This window comes from Mauremys mutica, chromosome 21 (genome assembly GCF_020497125.1).
Source record: "Mauremys mutica isolate MM-2020 ecotype Southern chromosome 21, ASM2049712v1, whole genome shotgun sequence".
NCBI classification, from domain to species: Eukaryota; Metazoa; Chordata; order Testudines; family Geoemydidae; genus Mauremys; species Mauremys mutica.
Genome location: NC_059092.1, coordinates 1,882,333 through 1,905,684, shown reverse-complemented (window position 1 = coordinate 1,905,684; position 23,352 = coordinate 1,882,333). Strand labels below are relative to the sequence as shown.

Genomic DNA, 23,352 nt, shown 5'->3' with positions numbered 1-23,352 from the left:
GAGGCACCACTGTGGTGAGTGAACCCCGTTACACATGTACACTTAGCAGGTGATTAATCTAGACCAGCTAGAGAGATTTTCTGGCACACACATGGTTATACAAAGCATTTCCCTGAACATATGTTTATATAGAAGGAGAGTTTATGGTGAGTTTGTCATTTATTTTTACATCCTTATCCCTAAGGATTTGTCACTGTGACACCAAAATACACACTCTTCTTTCATCCCTGCACTTTAATTACTTGAAAGCCAAAGAGTTCTTCTATAGTCATTTTGTTGCTCTTCAAAGCACAGCTATTTTATCCAGTAAATTTAGTACCAGCCTTTTTGTGGGTTGTACACAGGTACTGAACCATTTCCATGTCTACATATCTTGGTCGCTGTATCTTGTGAAAATAGAGCTCAAAAAGTACAGTTTGTGGCCTCTAAGCATCTACAGATCCTTCTGGAAACAGCCAGGTTGAGTCCTGAAAAGCGATATCCTCTCGTTCTGCAAAGCCAAGTCTGTCAGTTCTCTCACTTAAAGGAGAAGGGAGAGACTTCAATAGCTTAACTTTTGCCTTGCTCTCTTGCATTAACTGGTTAAGTCTCACTGAGCTATGGAATAAGGAGATTCATTTTCTGTGGTGCAGTATTTCCTGAGATCACGGCTTCAGGACTGTCAAAAAAGTGGTCAGAATATTTACATTAGTCAGAGCATCTTTTCCTCAAGGAGGGGAGGGGGGAAGGGAGAACACACAAAACTGCCCACACCCCTGAAATGGGACGTCTTAATGGCAAAGCTAGTGTTACTCTGATGCTGCACCTTCTCCGACTGGCCTGGAGGTAGACATGTCAACTTTTCATTAAAAAAAATGAACGTTAAGGCACTGGAATAAAATACACCAACTCCAAATCTCTGCAAACGCATACTGAGCTAACATGTATGTCGTTACCTGAATGGGAGGAACTTCAAGGACTTTGTCCACGTTCTTTAGAGAAAGAGGCACATACCACAGAGTTGCCCTATTAGTCACCCTCTTAGCACCTTAAAAAAAAAAGGCAAAAAACTGTGTTAATAAAATAGACACATTGGAAACACACGACAGTAAAACCTGTGTAGCACTTTCAGAGCATACATTCTGTACACGGAAAGCTACACTGCTGAGGATCAGTAACAAAAGCAAGAAGCCCTGATATAGCAGCTAATTTCTTGGAGATGCACCAAAGAGCCTGGAGAATTGCAAAGAGCTGTCTAAACCATGAATTAAGCCTCCCAAGGCCTAGGGCCTTTCTCCAATTGATTATTTGGTATTCCCTACATAGCTTCATGCCTTCCCTTCCCCATGCTCATTCTATAGGAATACATAGGGACAGCATCACTGAAGTCAGGGCCCACCCCCATGACCAGGGAATGGGCTTGAGGAGACTTCTCTAGTCTAGATGACATGTGCCAGCATCAGAGAAAGAGCTGAACAACAGCAAAGAACCACCATGTTTTTGCTTGTGGCTTGTAAGCATAGAACATTTGCTACAGCAGACATCTTTGCTGCCTGTCATGTTTGAGCTGCATACTAGTAAGTGACACTGTCATGGCTTAAGAAACTGAGGATCAACAGGCTCCAGTACAACATTAGCACATGCTGTGTTCTGATCCCCCTGTCAGTCTATTATGCCACATCGGGTCAGACTGGGGAATTCCAGGACTGTCAGAAATGTGTGCGCCAACTGCTGCATTCAGCAAGAGATGGGCAGGAGGCTATTGCGCCAGCAATACTTGAACCTTCCATAGCAGCCCTACAGACAGACAGTGCTTTGTCCTTAAATGTATACGTGTAGCAGGTTGTTTGAGTGACACAGGCCCTCTGACTGCAATGTTATTGCTAAGTGGCACCTTGACCTGCTAGCACGGTGACCTTTTTAAAAGCAGATTTCTAGCAAATCATTAGCATTTAATTAGCTGAAACAAGCATCCAGTATAACGCACAGGAGAAGGATTTTATCATCAAGTGCTGCAGGGCTCATTAGCGTCTGCTGAAGGTTTATAAGGCTTAGAATGTGCACTGTACATGAAACCACCGTGGAGGTGAAAGATCATGGTTAGTGTTTAGAGCAGGGGTTGGGAATTCATGTGTTTAATGTTTTTAGAAATTGTGCAAAATATACTCGTGGTTTAATGACTCCTACCTTTGGGGAAGCATCTAAACACAATACATACAGGTACAAGATTAGCTGGTGGAAGGCTACAGAGAAGATGTGAAAGCAGACCAGATGAGCTTTTTTTTTTTTTTTTTTTTTAAAGAATGCAAAACAAAGTCATGTTTTCAGAGCCAAATTATCTCTGACACTGAAGTTAAAAACTCCAAATATCTTACCGAAAAACTCTATATAACAAAACATGGAATTCCTTCTGACGGGATTATTTTATGTCTAAATATTTCCACAAGTCAAACCGTCATGACTCCGAGGCCATCAAGCTCAGAGACTAGCATCTATGGCACACGCAAACTGTTCAGCAAAGACAGAGCTGTTAGATGAATGAACAGTAATTCACCTCTGGTCTGGGCATTCAATCACATGCACTCGTCTGCTGTCAACACAGCCATGAACAAGCCAGCCAGGGATGGTGACTGATCCTGGGCTGACAGATCTTTAAGTCAAAAATAGGTGAGGCCCCTCTACACTAGTCCTGCTGAAGCTGGCTGGGCCATCTCCTTCCAATATTCCCAGCAGCAAGTTCTGCATGTTATAAAACAGGAGAGTTTGTGGCGTGCCAGGCAAACTGCAGAGGAAAGCACACATCTAGAATCTGTAGCACTGTGGCCTCCTCATGCAGCATGGGACCCTACATTATCTCTTCTTCATGTAGAGCAAGCACTGAATTGTAGATGCAGATTCCCAGGTGGGGATCTCAGCCGACACAAGCTCAAGCATCAATCATTTCTATACTAGAGGGTCTCGTCTGTCTGAAATTTGAAGGGGAAAACTCCAATCTTCCAGCATCAGGATGGGTGCTGGCATTTTGGGAAGCACATCCGTAGCAGTGCATCTAGCCCCCCTGCCACACCAAACTGCCCCACACGGCTCATTGTTATAAACCAATGAAGTTTAGGCATTTGAAGGTGATGGGGGACACTGGAAGGGAGCTCCAGAGTCAGACACAGAAGAACATGCAATAGGACCTGGCAGCGAAGCAGTGTCTGGGTGGGTGCTCTAAGCACCGACAATCAGACTTCCAGGCACACCCTTCCCTTACTCCCCCTACAAACATGGACTTTCACCATAACTGTTGCTGCTGACTATTCTTTTAATGCCTGCAACCAATAAGCCTGTCCCTGTAGCCTGGAGACTAGTCCAAGTCAGCACTAGGTAACTGCCTCTCTAGTCCCCTGCAAGACACCTCCCTAAAAAAAAACAACAACAAAAACCAGGAGCTTCAACAAGCACCCCCAGTAAAGAAGAGGGTACCCAGACTTCCCAGGCTCACCTTACAAGCCTCTCTCAAACATCGGCTTGGCTTCCTCCAAACCCTTCTGGGCACTAGGAGCCTTTCCCTGCAGATCCCAGGGCCTGGTTTCACCCACTGAGCAGATCTGCCATGAAAGCAGGCTACCCACACAAGAGCAAAATACGGGTAAAAACTCACTGAGCTTGAATAGATGCTGCCAAATCACATTCGTTAGGCCAGGTCCTGCTAGGACTGCATATGAACTTCCTGTCACTAATAGAAATGTTGCATTTAGCTACAATTCTGCATCATTTTTCAACTACAGGCAAATATGGAAAACCTTTCTGCTGCACTTTGACTGAGAGTGGATCTGACAACATGCTTTTGGGAATAAGATTCACTGTTACACCCAACTAAAACCATCCTGACAAGATGATTACCATGGCAACCACATGAGCCGACTCTTTATATGCCTCTGTGAACAATGTGCACTAAATTATGCAAAACAAGCTCATTACAATTTTTCCTAATTCTTTAATAAAAATTATCAGAAGAACCGTAATTCCCAAGGAGTATTTTAAGTCTCAAGAGCTGCACTTCTCTTCCAGTGCAATTCTCCCCCAATCACATTCACATACGTTTAATATTTTGATATTTTATATTTCTGTTGCGAAGCTGGTTGTGCTCAATATAAAGGCATATGCCCGAACTGACTAGTAAAATAGAAGATCCTGGTATTGTTAGTGCTGCAGGTGAGAGGGAGGGGAGAACTGGGGGAGCAGGTTCTCTTTCTTTGCATGGTATTTATTAGCTGACAATTTGTAGATGAGGAGATTGTTAGGGAGAGGCATGTCTATAGGTTCAAATGAATATTTTCTGCAAAGGAATGGGCATGAATTGCCATTGCCAAGAGCAGCCATGCTGACCTCCAAGCCCCATGTAAATGAAATGCCTACAGGGATAGTCAAGACACTCAGGTTCTTTCGGAAGCTGGATGCAGGTACACATGAAGGTCAGCTGTTCCTATGGCTGAGCTGTAACATTTACCGTGCCAAGTCTCCAAAACATCTCCCAACCCTCTCTTCCGCTACGTGGTTTACCACCATTATAACTGTCACTGACAACTAGAGCAATGTGCTCAGTACAGCATGCTGCACCAGCTCCCCTTCTTAGCCAGGGTTTTCTTTGTGCCAACAGCCAGCATTCAAACCTCTGCTGCCCCTTGTACACGCCACCACGTCAACCTGCTGTTCTTAAAGTTAGTGACGCTCTTGCCATTAAGCTGCTGCTGTTCTTGGGCAGAGCCTGGCTTACTGTTGCTTTTCCCTGCAGGTGCTGCTGAGGTGGTTACCACGATACACACTGAGACTCAATGGTGTCTTGTCATTGCCAGACCTGTTTTCTATAGGTGGTCTCAGTGCTCCTTGAGCAGCAGCAGCAGCTTCACAGGCAGGTCAATGCCCAAGACTGCTGCTGTGTGAAGGAATCTTCTGCCCAACTGTGCTTTTAGGTGACTGGTCTCTCCTACTGAAGAACAGTACTTTGAGATGGCATAGCTAGGTCTACTTCTAAAACAAGGGGTTCAAGTAAATCAGGGAGACAGATGGGGCTTTCAAGGCTACTGCTATGGATACTCTAGGCAAATGTCAAAGCAAAATTGTTCCTCATCATGATGCTCTTGTATGAATGAAGCCACTGGAAACAAGGGTAGACTATAGATCTAACCAAATTTGTTACACAAACTCTGCTTCTGGATGCAAATCTCTGGGACAGCAAGCAGGAAGAGACCTTTACTGCATAAAAGGCAAGTCTCCTATTTTAGGTGTGTGGCCTCCATTATCATTTCTGAATGCCTCAGTCTTTAAAGCATTTATCCACCATCTCTGTGAGGCCTGGAAGTGCCATTATCCCCATTGTACAGATGGGGAACTGAGGCACAGAGAGGCTAAGTTACTTGACCAAGATCACACAGGAAGTCCGTGATGAAGGGGGGAACTTAAATTGAGTCTCCCGAGTTCCAAGCTAGCACCAAAACCATCCTGGACCTTCTTGCTGCCCAGTCTATTCTTCAAAAACTGCACTTGCTGACTTCCGGGCTACTGAGGCACAAATCACTCCAACTGTCAAGGAAACAAGTGCCATAGGGTTTATTTGTCCAGTACGTACGGTAGCATTTCATCGTTTCAAAGCATCAGGTGAAATAGCCGAAGTTTATTAAGCTGAGTGAGAAGAGTTGCTCTAGTAACTTTAGCCTGAAATTTTACATCACATTCACAGCATGGCGAAATCACTTAAATATCAATACAATCAGTAAAGGTAGGGTTGCACGACTGTTCCACATACTGCAAGTCAACAAGCATCCAGACCAGTGGCTCATTTACTGAGTTATTACTATGGACTGTTAGCTTCAGTGTAGATGGCCCCGACACAGCTTTTCCTGGAGTACCATGGCATTAACACCAATGGTAGTGCTGGTGTACATGAGGTATCGGGGGCTGGCAGCTTTCTTCCCTGAACCACGTCATCTAGCCTTGCTATGAGCAGGGTTAAATACACCAATAGGAACAGTAGTGCCTTGTCTATGCTAGCGATCCTATCATAGGGCTGTCCAGTAGCAGTGGAACTAGTGGGAAATTTTCAGAGAAAGCACGGTGTAGACACGGCCTTAGACTCAATGGAAGGGGAGACCATTCAAGACTATTGAATTAACCTGCACAAATTGTTCCTTAGCAGTAATATCCTGTCATCCCAGAACATCTCTCACATGAGGCTCTTCAGCTACTTTTAAGATGTATACTAGTTAAGGTCCAGGTGAGCAGTATATGAAAACACATTCAGGACCTGCTAGCTTAGGCCCTAAATGTAGGTTACATTAATAAAAAGTTTAGTATTTATAAGAGGTTTCAAAAATTTTCCCTAGAAACGGTCTGATGTTTGGATATAAACATTCTCTTTCAGTGTCTGCACCTCCGAGATGGCACCATTGTGACAGAACAGAAAAAACAGAAGGTGAAAGTGAGCAACTAAGTTTTTACACTCCTCTCAGGCTGGGCAGCGCAGACAAGCTGCAGCAGTGGTGATATAAAATGTAGGTTTTTCAAATGCTTTTCACTCTGCCCAGCCTGCGTCAGTGAACATGTTACTTTGCAATCCATTGAGCAACGGAGCAAGAAACCCCTCTCAACATAAAAGATGGTGAGAGGCTTCTGAATGATTTGCAATATGAAGGCAGCACAAGGCCAGGGAAACTGACTATACAGGTGGGTCCACAATCCCACAGCGTGCCACTACAGGCACAAGGGAAGGGGACAAGCCATGAACTGGATAACAAGATGCTCTAATATGCTGCATCACAGACACAAAAATCCATAGATTAACATTTAATTAGAGAAGGAAAACAACCATTAGTTTCTCTTGATCTCTTTCATTGGAGGGACTGGTAGGTTTACACAGATCTGGAAGGGTTTGACATTAACGAAAGGTGTCAGCTAACAATGTCTGCTCAGATTAGCCTCCCAACCCCCACACAGGCTCAGCCTCAGTGCTACAAGAGGCAACAGGAGACACAGGGTATTATACAAACAAGATTTATTTCATCTAGTTGCTCCCTTTAAGCACTGCAATTAGAATAAAAGAAATTTCTGCTCTGCTCAAGAGTTAGACAATCGCCTCCAGGCCTGTTACTCAAACAGAACATTGCATCAACTCCCACCAAGCTCAGATGCAACACTACAGTTTGTTCCCAGCAACTGTTCACATTACAAGATTGAGTAGCCATTTGTTTGCCAAAAACAATTTCTTAAAAATGGAAATAATTTGACAACGTTTTGATGCAGTTTTTAAGTTTAGTCCTTTGCTTCTTTTACAATCAAATGATGTCAAATCTAATCTATTCATTTGTTACCAACCGCTTAGGCTGAACTGCAATTTCCACTAGTTTCCTCATGCAAAACCGGGGATTTAAATATTTTTGCAGTTTAAAGTCACAAGATGATGAAACCTAGGGGCGAAACATTGTTTTTAAAGTCACATTTTGCTGACAAACTGCTGCTTTAAATTGTCAGTCTAAAGTCATTGTACCTAATTGCAAATTTTACTTTACAGGATTTTTTTTCCACCCTGACACAAGTACAACGCACATCTCTGAAAAAATTCACTAGAATAAGTATCCACCTTCTAGAGAAGCGTGGGGGCTGCAACAACAGAACAACTGACGCTAAATCATGGTTCTGGGAAGAGGGGGTGGCTCCGAGAGACAGGGCTGGGGGTGGATTAGTCAGACACCAAACTATGGCAATGAACAAGATGAAAAGAAAGGAAAGTGAGAACAGGAAGACCCTCCCTTCCAAATAGAGTTACGTCGTCTAGCCACTGGGGAAGCCCAATGGGGACTGCAACTTTTCCCTTCCCTTAGCCCTAAACTGGGATGAAGGGGTGGTCACCTCCACTGGGCCTCCTTGCTAGCACGCGCCCAAATCCACACAGCCCTGCTGCTATTTCAGCTCAGTGATCGACTGTAGTTTGCAAACTGGGCTGTTGTCCATTGCGAACTGTACCGAGATCACCAGCATTCTAACGAGGAGGCCAAGAGGCAGCAAGTTTTCAAGAAAGCTGCAGACAAGCGCTGGTTGTACCTGTGCCCAGCAGGCCAGCCAGGGTGCTCTCTTCACTCCCCTTATTCCCCACCCCCATTCATTCATTCCATTAACAGCCGGGCTCAGACCAACACTGAGGCTTAGAAAGCTAAGAGGTCTAGCCTGAGCCAGCGACACTTCATGTCAGGCCATTCACAATCCCCAATGTACATGCAAGAGTCAGCAGTTTCCCAGGAACATGTGTTCCATGTAAACAAACTGTAGTATTAGACAGAACGCAGGAGCCTCTGCACTGCTGAGCTCCTCCCCGCCCCGCCCCCCCCCTTTAGGGCATGTCTTCAGGGGTTCAGCTTTCGGCGGGGGTCCGGGCACTGCACTGTGCAGCACCAGCTGAAGGCGGAGAGTTTCCAAGGTAACGTTAGAACAGATAAGAGCGCCCATCTACTGTCAGCCAGGTGCGGCGAGTGACAAGGCAGGAAGGACATAACAATCAGCCACACAAGCTCTCTGCTGATTTTAACAGTTTTCCCCAGAAGCTTTGAGTGTGAAGGAGTTGGCTGGTATCAGGAGATTCTGACATTTGGGTTTGAAAATTGTTGGGTTTTCCCCTCCTCCTTCTATATTGGAAAGAGACCTGTAGGACTTTACCAGAGCACACTGGAACATTCCAGAGCACACATGTACAAACAGATTAGGATTAATAGAAATCTTGGAGTCAATTATAAAAGTCACTTCTCAGAGTGCAAACATGCCAGGTCTGTAGCACCACTGCCGAGAGATTCTGACAAGGAGTGTTGTGCCTATATCAACGCAAACACCAGTTTAAGAGAAACATAAAAAGCTTATGCATACAGCCATCACAACCTCCTGCAGTTGCCATGTGGGAAGATGAAAATGGGTTACCATGGTTACTACTGCCTGGGAAGAGAATATTCAGCTCAAACCAGAGCCAAAGGTTCATCCTGTTAAGCTACAGACACCATCCTGATTAACTAAAGCCTGATGCTGCAGCCGAGTCTGCAGAATTAGTATTTCTTCTAATGGATCAGAACAACCCTGCATGCAAATTTAAATCAACATACAGTGATTGTTCGAGTTCCAAGAGCATTGAGTGCAACACAAAGAGGGGCCGTGGTACCTACTCCAAACCTAATGCAGACCAAATATGCTGATGCAGATAGCAGATCAGATGCCAGGGCAACTTAGAGGTGGTGAGAAATCACACACTGTCATTGACACACAGCATAGATGGCAGTAATTTTTTCTTTTTTCCTGTCCATCCTCCTCTCCTCACTATTAAAATGTAAAACTAAATATTTGCTGCGTATGCTGTCAACACTCAAGAGGTCTATTTAGACGCACAAGTTGAACACACTAAAAGCACACCACAATGCAGGGCTGTTTTCTTCAAGGGAACAGTATATTTAAAAAAAATCATAGCACCACATTTAACTGCAGTCTTCTTTTGTGACTATGCATTTAAACCATCACTGCAACTAGAGAAAACATCTGCAACTAGAGCGAAGTGGAATTCTGACAATTTCAACAGCCCAGAAAGTGTGTCTGATGTTCACACACTTGGCTTAGCCTGAACGCGCACTTCCCTAACGGTTACATAAACACGGATTGCTAGATGCTCTTTATGTAGCACCAAACTACATTTATATACTTCAAGCAAACTTGTCAGGGCTAGAGAGACTCGTAAGGCACAGGTATCACCCCCCACTATGCCCCTACTGCAAGTCAGGCAGGCTTAGAAAGAAACAAAGAAAGCTTCCTTCTCCACCAATGAGGAGAAAATTCTTACTACCAGGAAAAAAAGCAAGAAACAGGTATTCAAAACCCGAGAGATCACTACACCTGACCCAGGCAAGAGGGAGAAGACAAGAAGCACTCCAATCACTTTTACAGCAAAAGAAGGCTTTCTTCAGAGTTCAGGGGTTTGTAAAGCACTGCTCTCCTCCCACCCTGCTCTAGCTTGAAGTCCCAAGCTGACTTCATCAGCCATGTTATTCTTGCCACGTGGCCAGCATGTTCTGCAGAGTAACTCACTGCAAAGCCCATCTGTACAACTAGAGACACTGTAACATTCTCCTTACAGTTGTAAAATCATGTATTCAGTTACTTCACAGCCCACACAACCAAAGAGGCCTGACTTGCATGGCACGTCTTTCTTCATAGACACAGCACTAAGTCTTAACTATCATGCAGAAGTATAATGCTGACATTACAGCAGAACTGCCACCCTGCCTTCTAGAGAGACAAGGGGGGGTGGGGCGAAGTAATAGCTTTTATTGGACAACTTTTGTTGGTGAAAGAGAAGCTTTTGAGCTACCCAGAGCTCTTGTTCAGGTCCCAGGTCTGGCCCTTGTGTCTCTAATATCCTGGGACCTACGTAGTTACAAGACTGCAAACCACCTTGTCTTCTAGGCTTTTATCTAGTTATCTGCTAGCTAGAGTCTTAGATTGCATCAGTATCACTGGCAACCTAGCTAACAAGAATAGACTCAGGATGACCCTACAGCACGCTGCTACTGTCATGCTACATCCTAGTTCTTCCGTACCACTGAAGATAGGTTGGAGCCTTTCCCAGGAAAACGTGAGCCAGAAAAACTTAATACTGGTTACAGAGCTTTCCCCATGGACTACACTAGCACAAGAACATAGAAGTCATTCTGCCTTGGGGATAGTCTACCACTAGCATTACTCACACAAAATACGCCTTTGTTGCTCAAGTATCTTCATTCTGAAACTTGAGGAGATTGCAGAGGCAATGGCAGAAGTTATCACTGGACAGCGACACTGCTGGAACCAGGGATAGTTCCAAGACATTAGCTTGGCTACAAGACATGGTTAAGGTTCCAGCTATGCTACTGCTTGGCATCATGTTGTAACTAAGTCAGAGGACAACTACGTATTTACCAAACCTCCTGAGGTGTATAGTGTAGGCAGGTCCTTATCAGAACCTTTCACACGTATTTCCACACCCTGTAAGGAGATCACAGAAAGCCAGGGAGAGGAGGAAGGGAAGCCACCAACAGGAATATGGAGCTTGCCACAGACCCCTATTTAAATTGCTTCACAGCCCATACAGATTCCACACTGGCCATAAGTAAAGGAAAAACCCTATCACCTAGGGAATAGCTTGGCACCAGTGCCAGAGTGCTGGGAGCACTGAAAGGAGGAAGAACTGGGTTTGTGTGATTGCTCCCCTCCTGCAAATATGGACTGAAGCACCCAGGAAAGCCTGACCGGTGAGTTCTGGGAACTGCTCAGGAGGCCTCAGTGCAGAACTCGTAGCGATGACACGAAGGTTACACAGATCCTAGCAAGAGTCTGCCTGGGTGTTATCCAGAAACGCCGAACAAGTCAAAACTGCCCTTTCACTCTTCGCTGAACTGGCCCAGCTAACTGGAAGCCAGCTCTGTAGTTATCACTGCAGTTTCCAGGTAGAGGCAAATCAGGAGGCAGCTACTGCACAATGGCCCTCACCTCTGAAAGGGGAGTTCCCCTTTCCCAGAGCGCCCGAGCACAGGCTGCCACAAGCCATCCTGCTAGACTTCTCTAGAGAGCCGATCCCCATTACAGAAAGTTAACTTAGCTGTTCATTACCGTCCAAGACCTTCCTTACCAGGCCATTCAGCCTTTGCCTATTCGTCTCCAGATTCAGTACCTAGGTTCCCCTTGTTCCAGGATCCCCTCCCCAGGGCGAGCTGCTTGGGACTGGCGTTTCACATCTCACCACAGTGTTCCGAGCGCAGCACGGGAGAGTCCATACCACCTGAAGGGGACTGGTAGATTACTACCAACGACGACAGATTATCAGAGAAGGATGTTGTCACACAGACGGAAAACCCACACAGCCATCCAGTATTCAGTTGCTGATTGGCAGACAGAAGGAGCTGGGGAGCGCCCATCGTTTTTAATTGGCTTTGCAAATGTGAATCTGAGGAGACATTTTTCAATGGTCCCTCAATACAGAGCTGGAAATCAGGCTCCTAGGGCCCCATACGGCAAGAGCAAGACTCCTGCCAATTAATCTACTTTGGGGAAGTTTGTTCATTCCTTGGGAGAGCATGAAGCAAACGGAACATGGCAGCATCAGGAGTTACCTGTGAGGATGTTTTCAGACAGCACATTGACTTGAACTTCCACAGAATGTTTGGAGGTGTAAGTGATTTCCGCACTCACGTGAGCCACTTCGCCAATGCACATGGGTGAGAGGAAGTCTGTACGCTCCACACGGGCCAGCGCAGCCACACAGTGCTCCTACAAAGTGCAGACGAATCATGGTTAGACAGTGCCCAGTGCACCGAACCCAGAGTCAGAATAGAAATGTGTACTCTAAACACCAGCTAGACCCAATGGCAGAGTAAGAGCGTGGAATACCTCTGAAAGGCAGAAGCTTGTCACTCAATCTTCACAACACACTGTATTAAGTTAGGACAACTACTAACTAGGAGCTCTTTACAAAGTCCTGCACCATCCACAGTGCTGCTAAGGGCTCTCTGTGCTTCATCAATGCAGACTGATAACCAGTATTGGAATTTGGAGTGGGGGCAAGAGACTCTCTGTTTTACTGAGCCAGACTTCCCACTATGAGGGGCACTCCACCTAAATTCCAGACTTAATCTCATCTCCCATCATCATCTTGGTCCTGGCATATTCCAACTCTTTAGAACACAGCCAAAATAGAAACTCAGTCCTGGTTAAATCTTGGCAAATGATCTCTCAGTCCAGTAGAAATGTTTGATTTAGGTTAATCCTTTCACTCATTAAACACAAACATAAAAATGTTCACTGCCCTGGGACTCTGCCAAACATTTCTTGTTTAGTTAGGGGAATTGTTTTTCTGGGTTTGGGTTTTTGTTTGGTTGTTTTTTAATTCTGGCTCAGAACTAGCTTTGACCTGCGATTTACAGTTGGACTGAATTTGGTGGCTGCTGAATGAAGAGATTAAATAAAATTTGTGGGCTGTGCACACAACTCAGGTTTTGTTTTGCCACTGAGTTAAGAACTAACGGTGGGAACAGGTGCCCAATGTAGCGTAAGTGTTGTACATATGTTTGAGAGAGGATGCCTGCATGCTACATGTTTACCAGAGAGCTGGCAAGTGTAAATACACTTAAACCCTTATGATTTGCATTGGGGCTAGAAGGGGTTTTACTGATCACAGAACATGGAAACTAAACAAGCCAGGGAAATCAAGGTGCTTAGAGAGACAGAGGAACACAGAAGCCTACCCCCATCGAGACAGTCAGGGGAACAGAGAAGAGTCATTTTGCTTTACTATTCAGGGTGTTTAAAATTGCCACAATTTATACAATAAGCCATTCATCCAGCCTCAGGAGCCTTCCTGGAGTACGCACATGTAGAGAGGAATAGAATTCATTGCTCTGGTTTTGCTCAAAAAGCCCTAGTCCATGAGCAAAGTGAGGGGCTGCAGTGCCACCTGCTGACAACTTGGTAAAGGAAAAGGATTTTGTAGAATTGACAATATTTTTATTTGGCCAAACTAAGAAACACCCACTGACTGGAGACTCATTTTTCAGAGGTGCTGCAAGCCTGCAGCCAACATGGGCCCCAGCTGGAATTGTGGATGCTCAGCACCTCTGGAAGTCAGACCCTAGGTCTCAAAAGGGGTATCCTAAGGTTAAGGCACCCAAAGTCAGTGGATGCTTTTGAAAGTCTGGATCTTAGAACTGTGAAACTGAACTATCTCCACCTCCAAGAGCAAGCTCAATCACCTAGGAGTTACTAGCTAATTCCTATTGCCAACCTCAGAGCCTGTCCTGCCTTGCGGTAAGGAGACAGAGAATCATAGACTATCAGGGTTGGAAGGGACCTCAGGAGGTCATCTAGTCCAACCCCCTGCTCAAAGCAGGGCCAACCCCCAACTAAATCATCCAAGACCTTCATTCCTACACACAGCAGTTTTGTCTGCACTTAAATTATCAGTGTCATTTGCATACAGCAACCTGGCTCCAAATGCAGGCCTCCATCCCCCGTGAGAGACACTCATGTTCCACTAGATCCCACCAGAACCTGTGTTAAACACGTTCAGCTACAGGCCAAGCGGCCCCTGTTAGTGCTGTATAACTAGGCTCGGCAGAACCCCCTTTTGGGGGGAGGGGGGGGGCAATTGACAATGATCCCTCACTTTATGCATCCCAGGATCACAGTAGTTCTTTTGGCCACAGCATCACACTGGAAGCTCGTGTTGAGCTGATTATCCGCCACAATCCCCAAATCATCTTCCATCACTGCTTCCCGGGATAGAGTCGCCCACCCTGTCAGTATGGCCTGCATTCTGTGTTTCTAGATGTATACATTTACATTTAGCTGTATTAAAGTGCACAGTTTGTTTATGCCTGGTTTACCATGCAGTGCAGATTGTTCTGAGTCAGTGACCTGTTCTCTTCGTTATTTACCAGTCCCCCAATTTTTGTTTGCAAACTTTCTCAGTGATCTTGCATTTTCTTCCAGGTCATCGATAAAAACGTTAAATAGTGTAGGGCCAAGAACCAATCCCTGTGGGATCCCACTGGAAACATGCCCATTCAGTGAGGCTTTAACACCTATCCGTGAGCCAATTGTTAATTCATTTAACGTGCGCCCTGTTAACTTTATATCATTGTAGTTTTTAATCAAAATGTCCTGGTACTAAGTCAAATACCTTACAGAAGTTTGTTACATCAACACTATTACCTTTATCTGCCAAACTTATAACTGCATCAGAAAATATATCAAGCTAGTGTGACGTGGTCTATTTTCTATAAGCCTATGTTGATTTTAAATTAATTACATTACCCTTCTTTACATTAGGTTAACTTCCTTCAGTTTAGCTTAATTCACGTTCAGAGTCAATTAAAAGCTAAACGGAATTAGGGTGTTACTCTGCCTATCTTTGTGTTACAATATAATTTCTACAGTTTCCTAGTTACTCTCAAATACAATATAATGTTTTCACCTCTTATCCTTCAATAATCTTTGCCCACCTATAGTGTCTTGTAGCATTGATCACTCCTGTGTATACCAGAGGCCATAAGTCACTTCTATGAAAAGTAATAACTACAAGTTTTTAAGAGGCCTATCAGTGACTAAGGGAAACACTGTCTGGAATTGCCAGCTAGAGACTTCCTGTGGGTGTTGCTGATTATTTGTCTCTGACTAACTGGAGCAGTCGCATCTTAGCCAGCTAATGTAATTGAATGACTTCTTAATTACCTGTGTCAACCCTGCCCCTCTTCCCTCCCGTTTGCTCTAGGCTAAGAGGAGGCAGGGAGCTAGCTCCTTCAGGGCAGGCCCTGCTCTGCCGGTGAATGCAGTCCTTGCAGGAGGGGGCTCTGCTCCTGATTGTGGCCTGTAGAGACTAATAAAGTGTAAACAAGTAAACCTACAAATGATAACAATACACATTACTACAAACAAGCATCCAGAAACCCTTCTCAGCCCCAGCAAAACCTCCTTTGGAAACATCTTCCTAGTGTCTCCCCAGCCTTCACTTAGTGCACCAGCCCAGAGCGTGTTAGGCAGGGCAGCAGGAGAAGCTGTTCCTTGCAGCATGTCCCAGTCACCAAATCTTAGCTCTGGCGACTCCAGGCAGAAGGCAGGTTCAGGAACTGCAGAGTCCTTAACCTGGAGCTGTTTGGCTAGATGCCAATGGAGCAGCCTGCCCCATGGGGCTTGATCCTGCAATCTAATCCCTGGGTTCGGATCTCTGCACTGCTGTTGACTTCATGGGGGCTCCAGGTGGGCATGAGTCTACCTGGATGACTCCAGTTATAGGCTCAGAGTCTGACTACACGCCCCTCTTCTGTTTAAACGTGGGAGCTACGCAGCTCCTAGGCTGCATCTGAATGGGGCCCCTTTTGCTGAAAGATGTACAGCAACTTGGTCTGCCCCCCCTGCACTTCCAAAATACCTCTCCTCTGGAGGCAACTAGCTTCTATAGGAATACAGCTCCTATATAGCACCTCAACGTTTGTGTTTCATCTTGGTAGACTTCAAAGTAACTTTCCTCTGGTGAGATGAAGATTTCAGATAAGCTGTTTGACATACAGCCCAGTTCTACAATAAGAAGGTGGAAGAAGAAACTAGAGATGATTAAACTGATCAGTTTGAACTTTGCTGATGAGGGAATGTTGAGTGACTGGCTTTGTTGCTAGCATTTTTCCAATTAGCTATTGGTATATTGAACTTCCATTAACTGGTGACATCATGTCATTTTAATACTCTGTCACTTTCCTCAGAAGTGGCCTCAAGTATTTGAATTTTGTTTTGCAGGGAGGGGGTGTGGTCAGACATAGTGTGTCTGTGGTAAAACTCTGAATATTTTTTTAAGTTGCTGATTTAAGTGAGCCTTTTCCAAACTGGTGCTTTCTAGGATGGTCTGATTCAAACCTGATTGGACTAACTTGTTGGCCACGAGGTCTGCCTTGCACCTGATTTGTCTGAAGGCCTTGGAGGGAGGTGCTGCAAGGGAAGTTTGCAAACTGTAAGAATCAAGGGTAAGGCCAAGAAGCCTTTTTAGTCAACACCTGAGAGAGATTCTGGAATCTGTCTCCAAGACTGATCGCCTTGCAGAGAGAAAGTCACGACATGGAATGAGCCATGCCAGCCTGTGACCCATCTCTCCCTGCACCCGAAGGACACCCTCTAGCAAGATCCACACCACACGATCCATTGTCTACAGCCAAGCACTGAGGTACAACCGCATCTGCTCCAACCCCTCAGACAGAGACCAACACCTACAAAATCTTCACCAAGCATTCTCAAAACTACAATTCCCTCACAAGGAAATAAGGAAACAGATCAACTGAGCCAGATGTGTACCCAGAAGCCTTCTACTGCAAGACAAACCCAAGAAAGAAACCAACAGAACTCCACTGGCCATCACATACATTCCCCAGCTAAAACCCCTCCAACGCATCATCAGGGATCTACAACCCATCCTGGACAATGATGGGGCAATTGATGATTTTAATTTTTCCAATATAAAATTTTTTACAGTTGCAAAAACTGAAGGGGGTGGGGTCAGAGCAGTGGAATCTCAAGTAGGAGTAGAGAGGTTATTTTACTCCTGTATTCAGCACTTGTCTGACCGCTGCTGGAATCCTTGTCCAGTTCTGGTGCCCGCAATTCAGGAAGGATGTTGATAAACTGGAGACCATTTCAGAGAAGAGCCACGAGAATGATTAAAGAGTTAGAAAACCTGCCCTTATATTGACAGACTCATGGGGCTCAATCTATTTAACTTAACAGAGACAGTTAAGGGATAGCGTGATGTACCTACATAGGGAACAAATATTTAATGATGGGAAAAGTGACAAAGGTACCTTGAAGTCTAAGACAGCCCTTTAAAGACCTCAGAAGAGAGGCCCTTTTGGAATATCAATAGGAAGATCACAGAGAAGCTGCAAATCTTGGAAGGCATCAGTCCAGCCTGGCTTTGGGCCTATCAGTTCTCTGCGAAATAGACACAGAACTTCTGTTTCTGAAGTGGGAAGAGAAGAGGACGAGGCTGAGTGTGAGAGAAGTACAGTGCTTCTCTCTCCAAGAAATCTCAAAGCTTGGGAGGTAACTCACTATCCGAGTGTGCTCCCAGCCACTCGCAAGATTTAGGTCTTCCGAACTATAAGGAACCCAGGGCCATTCATTTTTAAATGAAATGGAAAGAGGAAGGAAATAGCTAGTTTCATCCCTAGCACGCCAATAGAAAGTGCTGCTGACATCTGAAACTTCCCAGTGTTTTCCACTAGATGGCATTTCTAAAGAAAACAACACCAACGAGATACCCGATCAGACACCTGTCTATGTACACAGAGTTAAGGGCCAGGTTCCTCACTCACATTTCTGCCTTGGGACTGATCATGCAAGAAACAGGAGCTAAGGCTGCATGACTAAGTGAAGAGAAGCCGGAAATGCAAAGGTGAAGGTTCCAAGAGCAACACAGCCACAGTAAACATCCTGTACAACATCAGACACATACAAATGTCATCATTTACAGAGAACACCCACGGGAATGGAAAAGGCACACACGCTATGTGATGTGGGACACTAATGTCGGTTGCTGCAATGATTTTCTCCCATCCTTGCAGTTCTCTTGTGATTTTCAATGAAACCTGGACAGACTCACCTGGGTCCCTTCAAAGTTGTGAGGAAACAACATGAGGCTGGGCAGTTTTACATCTGACCCTGTGTCAACAGCTGCAGCGGGAAAGGACATGCTCCGGCCACAACAGTACATACCCCTGACTGGGAATTGCAGTGGCGGGTGCTGATGATGGCACCTGCCTCTTCGATCATTTTCAGGATGGTCCCCCCATGGACGTTCCCTGCGATGTTTGCATCATCCGGACGCATTATCCTGCAATGGATGAGGACAGATGTAATATCTGGAGAGCCAGCCAGAAGAACGTCACAGCACAGCAAATCCCTTCACTTCCCGTCCAGCTCCAGCCACGGTGCCTTCCCCAGCAAGAGGAGAAGTGCAGCACGCCAGCCCCTGAAGTGAGCACAATCTAACCTGAGACAATAGGAGTGAAGACGGCAATTCAGAATGCAGTGGACGGGGCAAGCCAATGAAGCTTCCTGTTAATTTCACTTCCTGCTTCTTTTACAACTAATTTAGTGCCGGTGAAAGGGGCCAGAGTCCCAAACAGCCCAGCCCTCCTCACCCCAACCCCATTTGTCAGAGGATCCTCTACAGAGGTTTACAAAGTAACCTGGCGTGCTCATTCCGTGCAATCCCCATTCACAGCAGGGTTAATGAGGCCTAGCCCCATACCCGATGGTGACAGAAGTAAGAGCACCCAGATGGCTTAACTCCCATTCCCCAACTGACCATGCTCCCATCCCAAGAGTCGGGGGGAGTTTGTTTCTGCTTCGACATGATTCCCGACAGACTGTTCAGAGAAAGCAAGATCCCTCAAAAATAGCATAGCTAACAGGACAAGTAGCCTCTGTCAAAGCCGACAGGTCAGGTGCTCAGTCGTCAACAGGCCTCCCTGAAAGACCATCTGTCCACACGACGAGTGTGGCCCAAAGACGACAATGGTCAGCAGGAACAACCACCTCACCCCCACCAAGTGAAGCCATTCTTGACACAACTGTGAGCAGAGGGGACCAAAAGCATCAGCAGCACCATGTCCTACCACGACTTGGCCTCACCCTCCAGAACAGGGCGAGTGGGTTTTGACACACAAACAGCAGAGCTCAACAAGCTGAGGGGGTCACTGCAGCAGTGGGCAATTCTGAGAACGTGCGTCCTGTAGAAAGTTACCTATAGGTTTCACAATGACGTTTAGAGTCTTTGCAGCCCACAAGCAACCCCAACTTAGCAACAAACTTAGCTAGGTGCTTTTTCCAACACACCTTTGAGACAGACCATACTGGTGGTGGACTATTCATTTCATAAAAGCCACCCAGAATGCCACTACATAACAAGAAAGCCCCACTCCTCCACATCCTCCCAGGGAGGAGAATTCCAGAGAGCTGTCCACAGAATTGCCCCTGTACTCCTGCAATCCAGGGATCACAACTGCTGTACCCATCCCTGCTAAATTTAAAACACTGCAAAGTAAAATCCATGGTAACCATATCTTTTCCCCTCCCTTAACCATGGTTACCAAACCACAACGCCATGTCAGAGACAGTGTGTCAAACACAGTGATGGTCAGGAAGTTTCACACACGCACACGCACACACACGGCAGATGTGATGAATCAACAATTCAACCTGGTTCCAGGCAGCAAGAGTGTGATGGTCTCTCACCATAAGCCAGAGTGAAGTCAAACGTGGCATCCCCTGCAGAGTTATGGGTAACGGAGCAGCCTCCCCGGCTTCCTGTGCCATCGCTCTCTCCAAACCCCAGCGGAATGCTCACCTTCGCGAGGTCTTACACTGATCCTCTCACCAATGCTGTCTCTGCACCAGGGGCAGCAGGTCCAGGGGTAGAGGACAATGGGACCCCCCCCACACACACACACACTATGGAAATACTGTGGGGACTCTGCTCCTGCATAAACTTGTGCATACCGGAGAGGGGCAAAGGTGAGAGCAGGACCCAGAGGGGCTGGAGGAGCTGCCGTAGCGCTCAGGAGCGAGCCAGGGAGCAGGACCTGGAGAGGGCCCGGGAGCAGGTAGGAGCCCCTGGGATGATACTCCGCCACTGGGAGCCAGCAGCCTATCAACCACATGCTCCCACCAAGTCTCAGTACCTCCCCTGACCCCCTTTCCTATCCCTCTGGCCCCCAATCACTGGGAGCCTCCTCCCTGACTGCTCTGGACTGTCTCACACCTGACCTGTCACCTCTCAGTCTGTTTGAAAGCTCTTCAGGGCAGGGAACCTCTCCCATAGTCTGTTTTAAGGCACTACATCAGGCCATCACCTGCACAGTAGATCAGCTTTTTAAGACCCTGAAAAACTAAAGCTGTACCAAGCACCACTAGCAACTTCAGCATCTCATTCACTGATCAGACTTCTGCATGACGAACAGATGCAAGTGGCGATAGCCAGTTCCAGAGAGCATTATCTAGACATACCATATAAAACAGAACAGTTATTTCTCTTTTTAAGAGCTGCATAGCCAGCAGCTTTATTATTATTATACAAAATGATTTCCAAAAAAAGTTCTGTTAGAAGAAAACTAATCCACTGACTAATTGTGGGTTGATGGGTTTAGGAGGGAGGGGATTATCCCAGGGCATGGCTGGGGTAGGCCTCAGGTGCAGAAGTCAATTCAAGATGCAGTTACTTCTCTGCAATTTGGGTCATATATACTGGAAAGACAGAGCCTTAGAGAGATGGACCATTGGACCAATCCGATCTGTTGCAACACTTCCTATATTCATAGGAATTAGCATAGCGTAATAACGGAACAAACCACTAGCACAATATCTGCTACTAGAGCAGCTGCTGGTGTGGGGCACTGCTAAGTCATAAAGAATTGAAATAAAGTGCAGAAGACTTCCAAACCCACAGCAACTGCATTCTACAATTCCAGCTGGATTTCAGTGCCGACAGTCTCTTATAAAGAGTTGTCCCCTTTGAGGCCGAGAGCAGGACGAATAACTGATTTTTTTTTTTAAATTTACTGTCAGTTCCAAAAAATTCAGGTCAAACCAAGTTCAGATCTTTTGGGAATTTTCAGCACATCAATTCTGGGTCGAATGAAACAAGTGACTGATCCGAAACATGTTGTTTCCAGGTACTTTTAAAGGGCTAGATTCAGAAAACAGGAGGTGGTGGTGCCTGGCATGTAACCTTTAGTCCAGTGGTTAGGGCACTCCCCTGGGGTGTGGCAGAGCCAGGTGCAAAGCACCCAGGCTATCATGCCCCTCACTAGCCCAATGACTATTCAAGTATTTGATATGACGCCCCCTCCCCCCACCCGAACGCCCAATAGTCTGGTGCTCAGAGCGCTCACCGGGGGAGAAGGGGGATTCAACAAATCCCTGTTGCAGGGGGGAGTCAAACGGGGGGGAGTGCCCTATGCCCTGGGCTAAAGGTTGTCAAAAGGGCACCACCACCACCTTGTCCTCTGGCTGGGGCGGGGATGGAAACCAAGTCCCCTTGTGAATCTAGGGCCCCCTGGGAAATGTGTCAAATTCATCAATACCTCCAGGTCAACCAAAACTGGTTAACAGGGGGGCAAATAATCTGAGTCTGAAAAAACCCGCCCAGCTCTCGTGAGCACATGGAACGACCCCCTCCCCCACACCCCGCCAGGTATAGATTTATATGGAGCCTGACAGCCTAACCTGCTACAGCCACATGGCCTTGAAACAAGGCTGCTACAGACAACTTCCTCCCTGAGAGACCAGCTATAGCTAGATTAGTCCCGACTGCTTTCACTGTTTCTGTCGTCCCCGCCTAGGAGACTCGCACATCGTAGTTTTCACTCACACTCCCAGTTACCAGGCAGCATTCAGACAAACACACACCGAACACAAGAGAGGCATAAACGTCCCATACCGGATAAGCTGACAGGCCATCTCGCGTGGAACAGACGGAGCCTTTGAGTGTGTGTGTAACCCCCAGGCTTGGAGTTACACTCATTCATTATTTGCATCACACACCACAGCTGGTTATGTCATTTCTGCTGCTCCAGCTCAGCCACAAATACCAAATTAAGAGCCCAGCGGCTTCCTAGGTTGCACAATCAAAAATAAGAAGATGGGTCCTTAGCCAATCAGAATGACTAGCTTAAAACTAGCTGTGATGGAAATCCTTATGTTATAAATAATTACAAAAGAGAGTCACTCCCCAAAGCTGCTAGCTCCCATAGGAGATCCTGTCCCTACTGGACTCCAAGCAGCTGGCTGCAGGGCTGAGCACGTTGTCTTCCCAGGAAATGCAAACAGGACCTGACAGGAGTTTGCCAGGAGTCCTCCTACCCATTTCCCAGGGCCACCTCCACTTTGCACCTGAAGTTTAGTCAAAAGCCCTGCTACATTTGCCTCTGGGACTGCATTGATGGACGAACAGAAATCATTGCCTGTTTGTGTCCAGTCAGCTAGCTCTGCCCTCAGCCTGCAGATCCAGGGAGAGAGGTGTGAAGGCTGCAGGACTACACAGGTCACATTGGGTCCTCAGCACCAGAGATCCACTGGCTTCCTCCATTCTAAGAGTTATGCCCCCAGCCCGGGCTATTCCTGCTACAGCAGTGGATACTGCCCCAAGACAGCAACCCATCCCAGTTCTCAACATTAAAGGGGTGCAGGGAGAGGATCGAGGGACTGGATCAACAACGTTAACGTTCTGTAAAGGCTACGTAGAGAGCAGAGACTCGTAGAAGGGACCTGGATTCCTCACATCCTCCGTTTGGTTTGAAGTCCAAGCATTGCCCTGCCAGAGCAGACCATCAGCCCAACTAGTCTAGTATTGGCCACTGCCAGGGGCAAGGAACCAGACAGACACACACACGGCACCACATCAGTTTTACTATTCTGCAAGTTCCTCCCCGGCCTTGTGGTGAGGCACTAAATGACAAGTCTCCGCAAAAGAATTCACCCCTCTTAGACTGGGCTTGACCCTGCACGGAGCAAAGCTCCTGCCACTCCCACTGATGATGCTGATGTTCAGCCCCTACAGGATCAGACCCTCGTGAGACAGAGGAGGAGCAATGAAGAAAGGGCAGTTTTCCTTTTCCTAGCTTGCAGTCACTCAGCAAGAGGAACAATCTGTTGTGTTCAGCCACTAGTGAGCTTCCTTAAACCAGGAATAGGGAACCTACAGCTCATTTTCATCCAGCCCACGGGCCACACACGTTCAGCTCACCTGCCGGGGAGTGCTGGCTCGCCCTGCCGTCTCGGCACACCCCCCCG

The 23,352-nt window shown here is 46.4% G+C and overlaps 1 protein-coding gene across 3 annotated transcripts in view; it reads right to left on the bottom strand.

Annotated features, from left to right (window-relative positions):
• The window catches only part of ACOT7 (acyl-CoA thioesterase 7), a 106,441-nt gene that overhangs the window by 74,679 nt on the left and 8,410 nt on the right, over positions 1-23,352 (bottom strand). For 2 of the 3 annotated variants that reach the window (XM_044996539.1, XM_044996540.1), the window contains exons 2-4: positions 18,274-18,391; positions 12,135-12,291; positions 936-1,027 (exon numbers count right to left, since the gene is read on the bottom strand). In XM_044996539.1, the coding sequence (XP_044852474.1) occupies positions 936-1,027; positions 12,135-12,291; positions 18,274-18,391 (367 nt within the window). Of the gene's footprint in view, positions 1-935; positions 1,028-12,134; positions 12,292-18,160; positions 18,392-23,352 lie in introns of those variants that run through there. The other variant, XM_044996541.1, reaches the window with a different exon arrangement.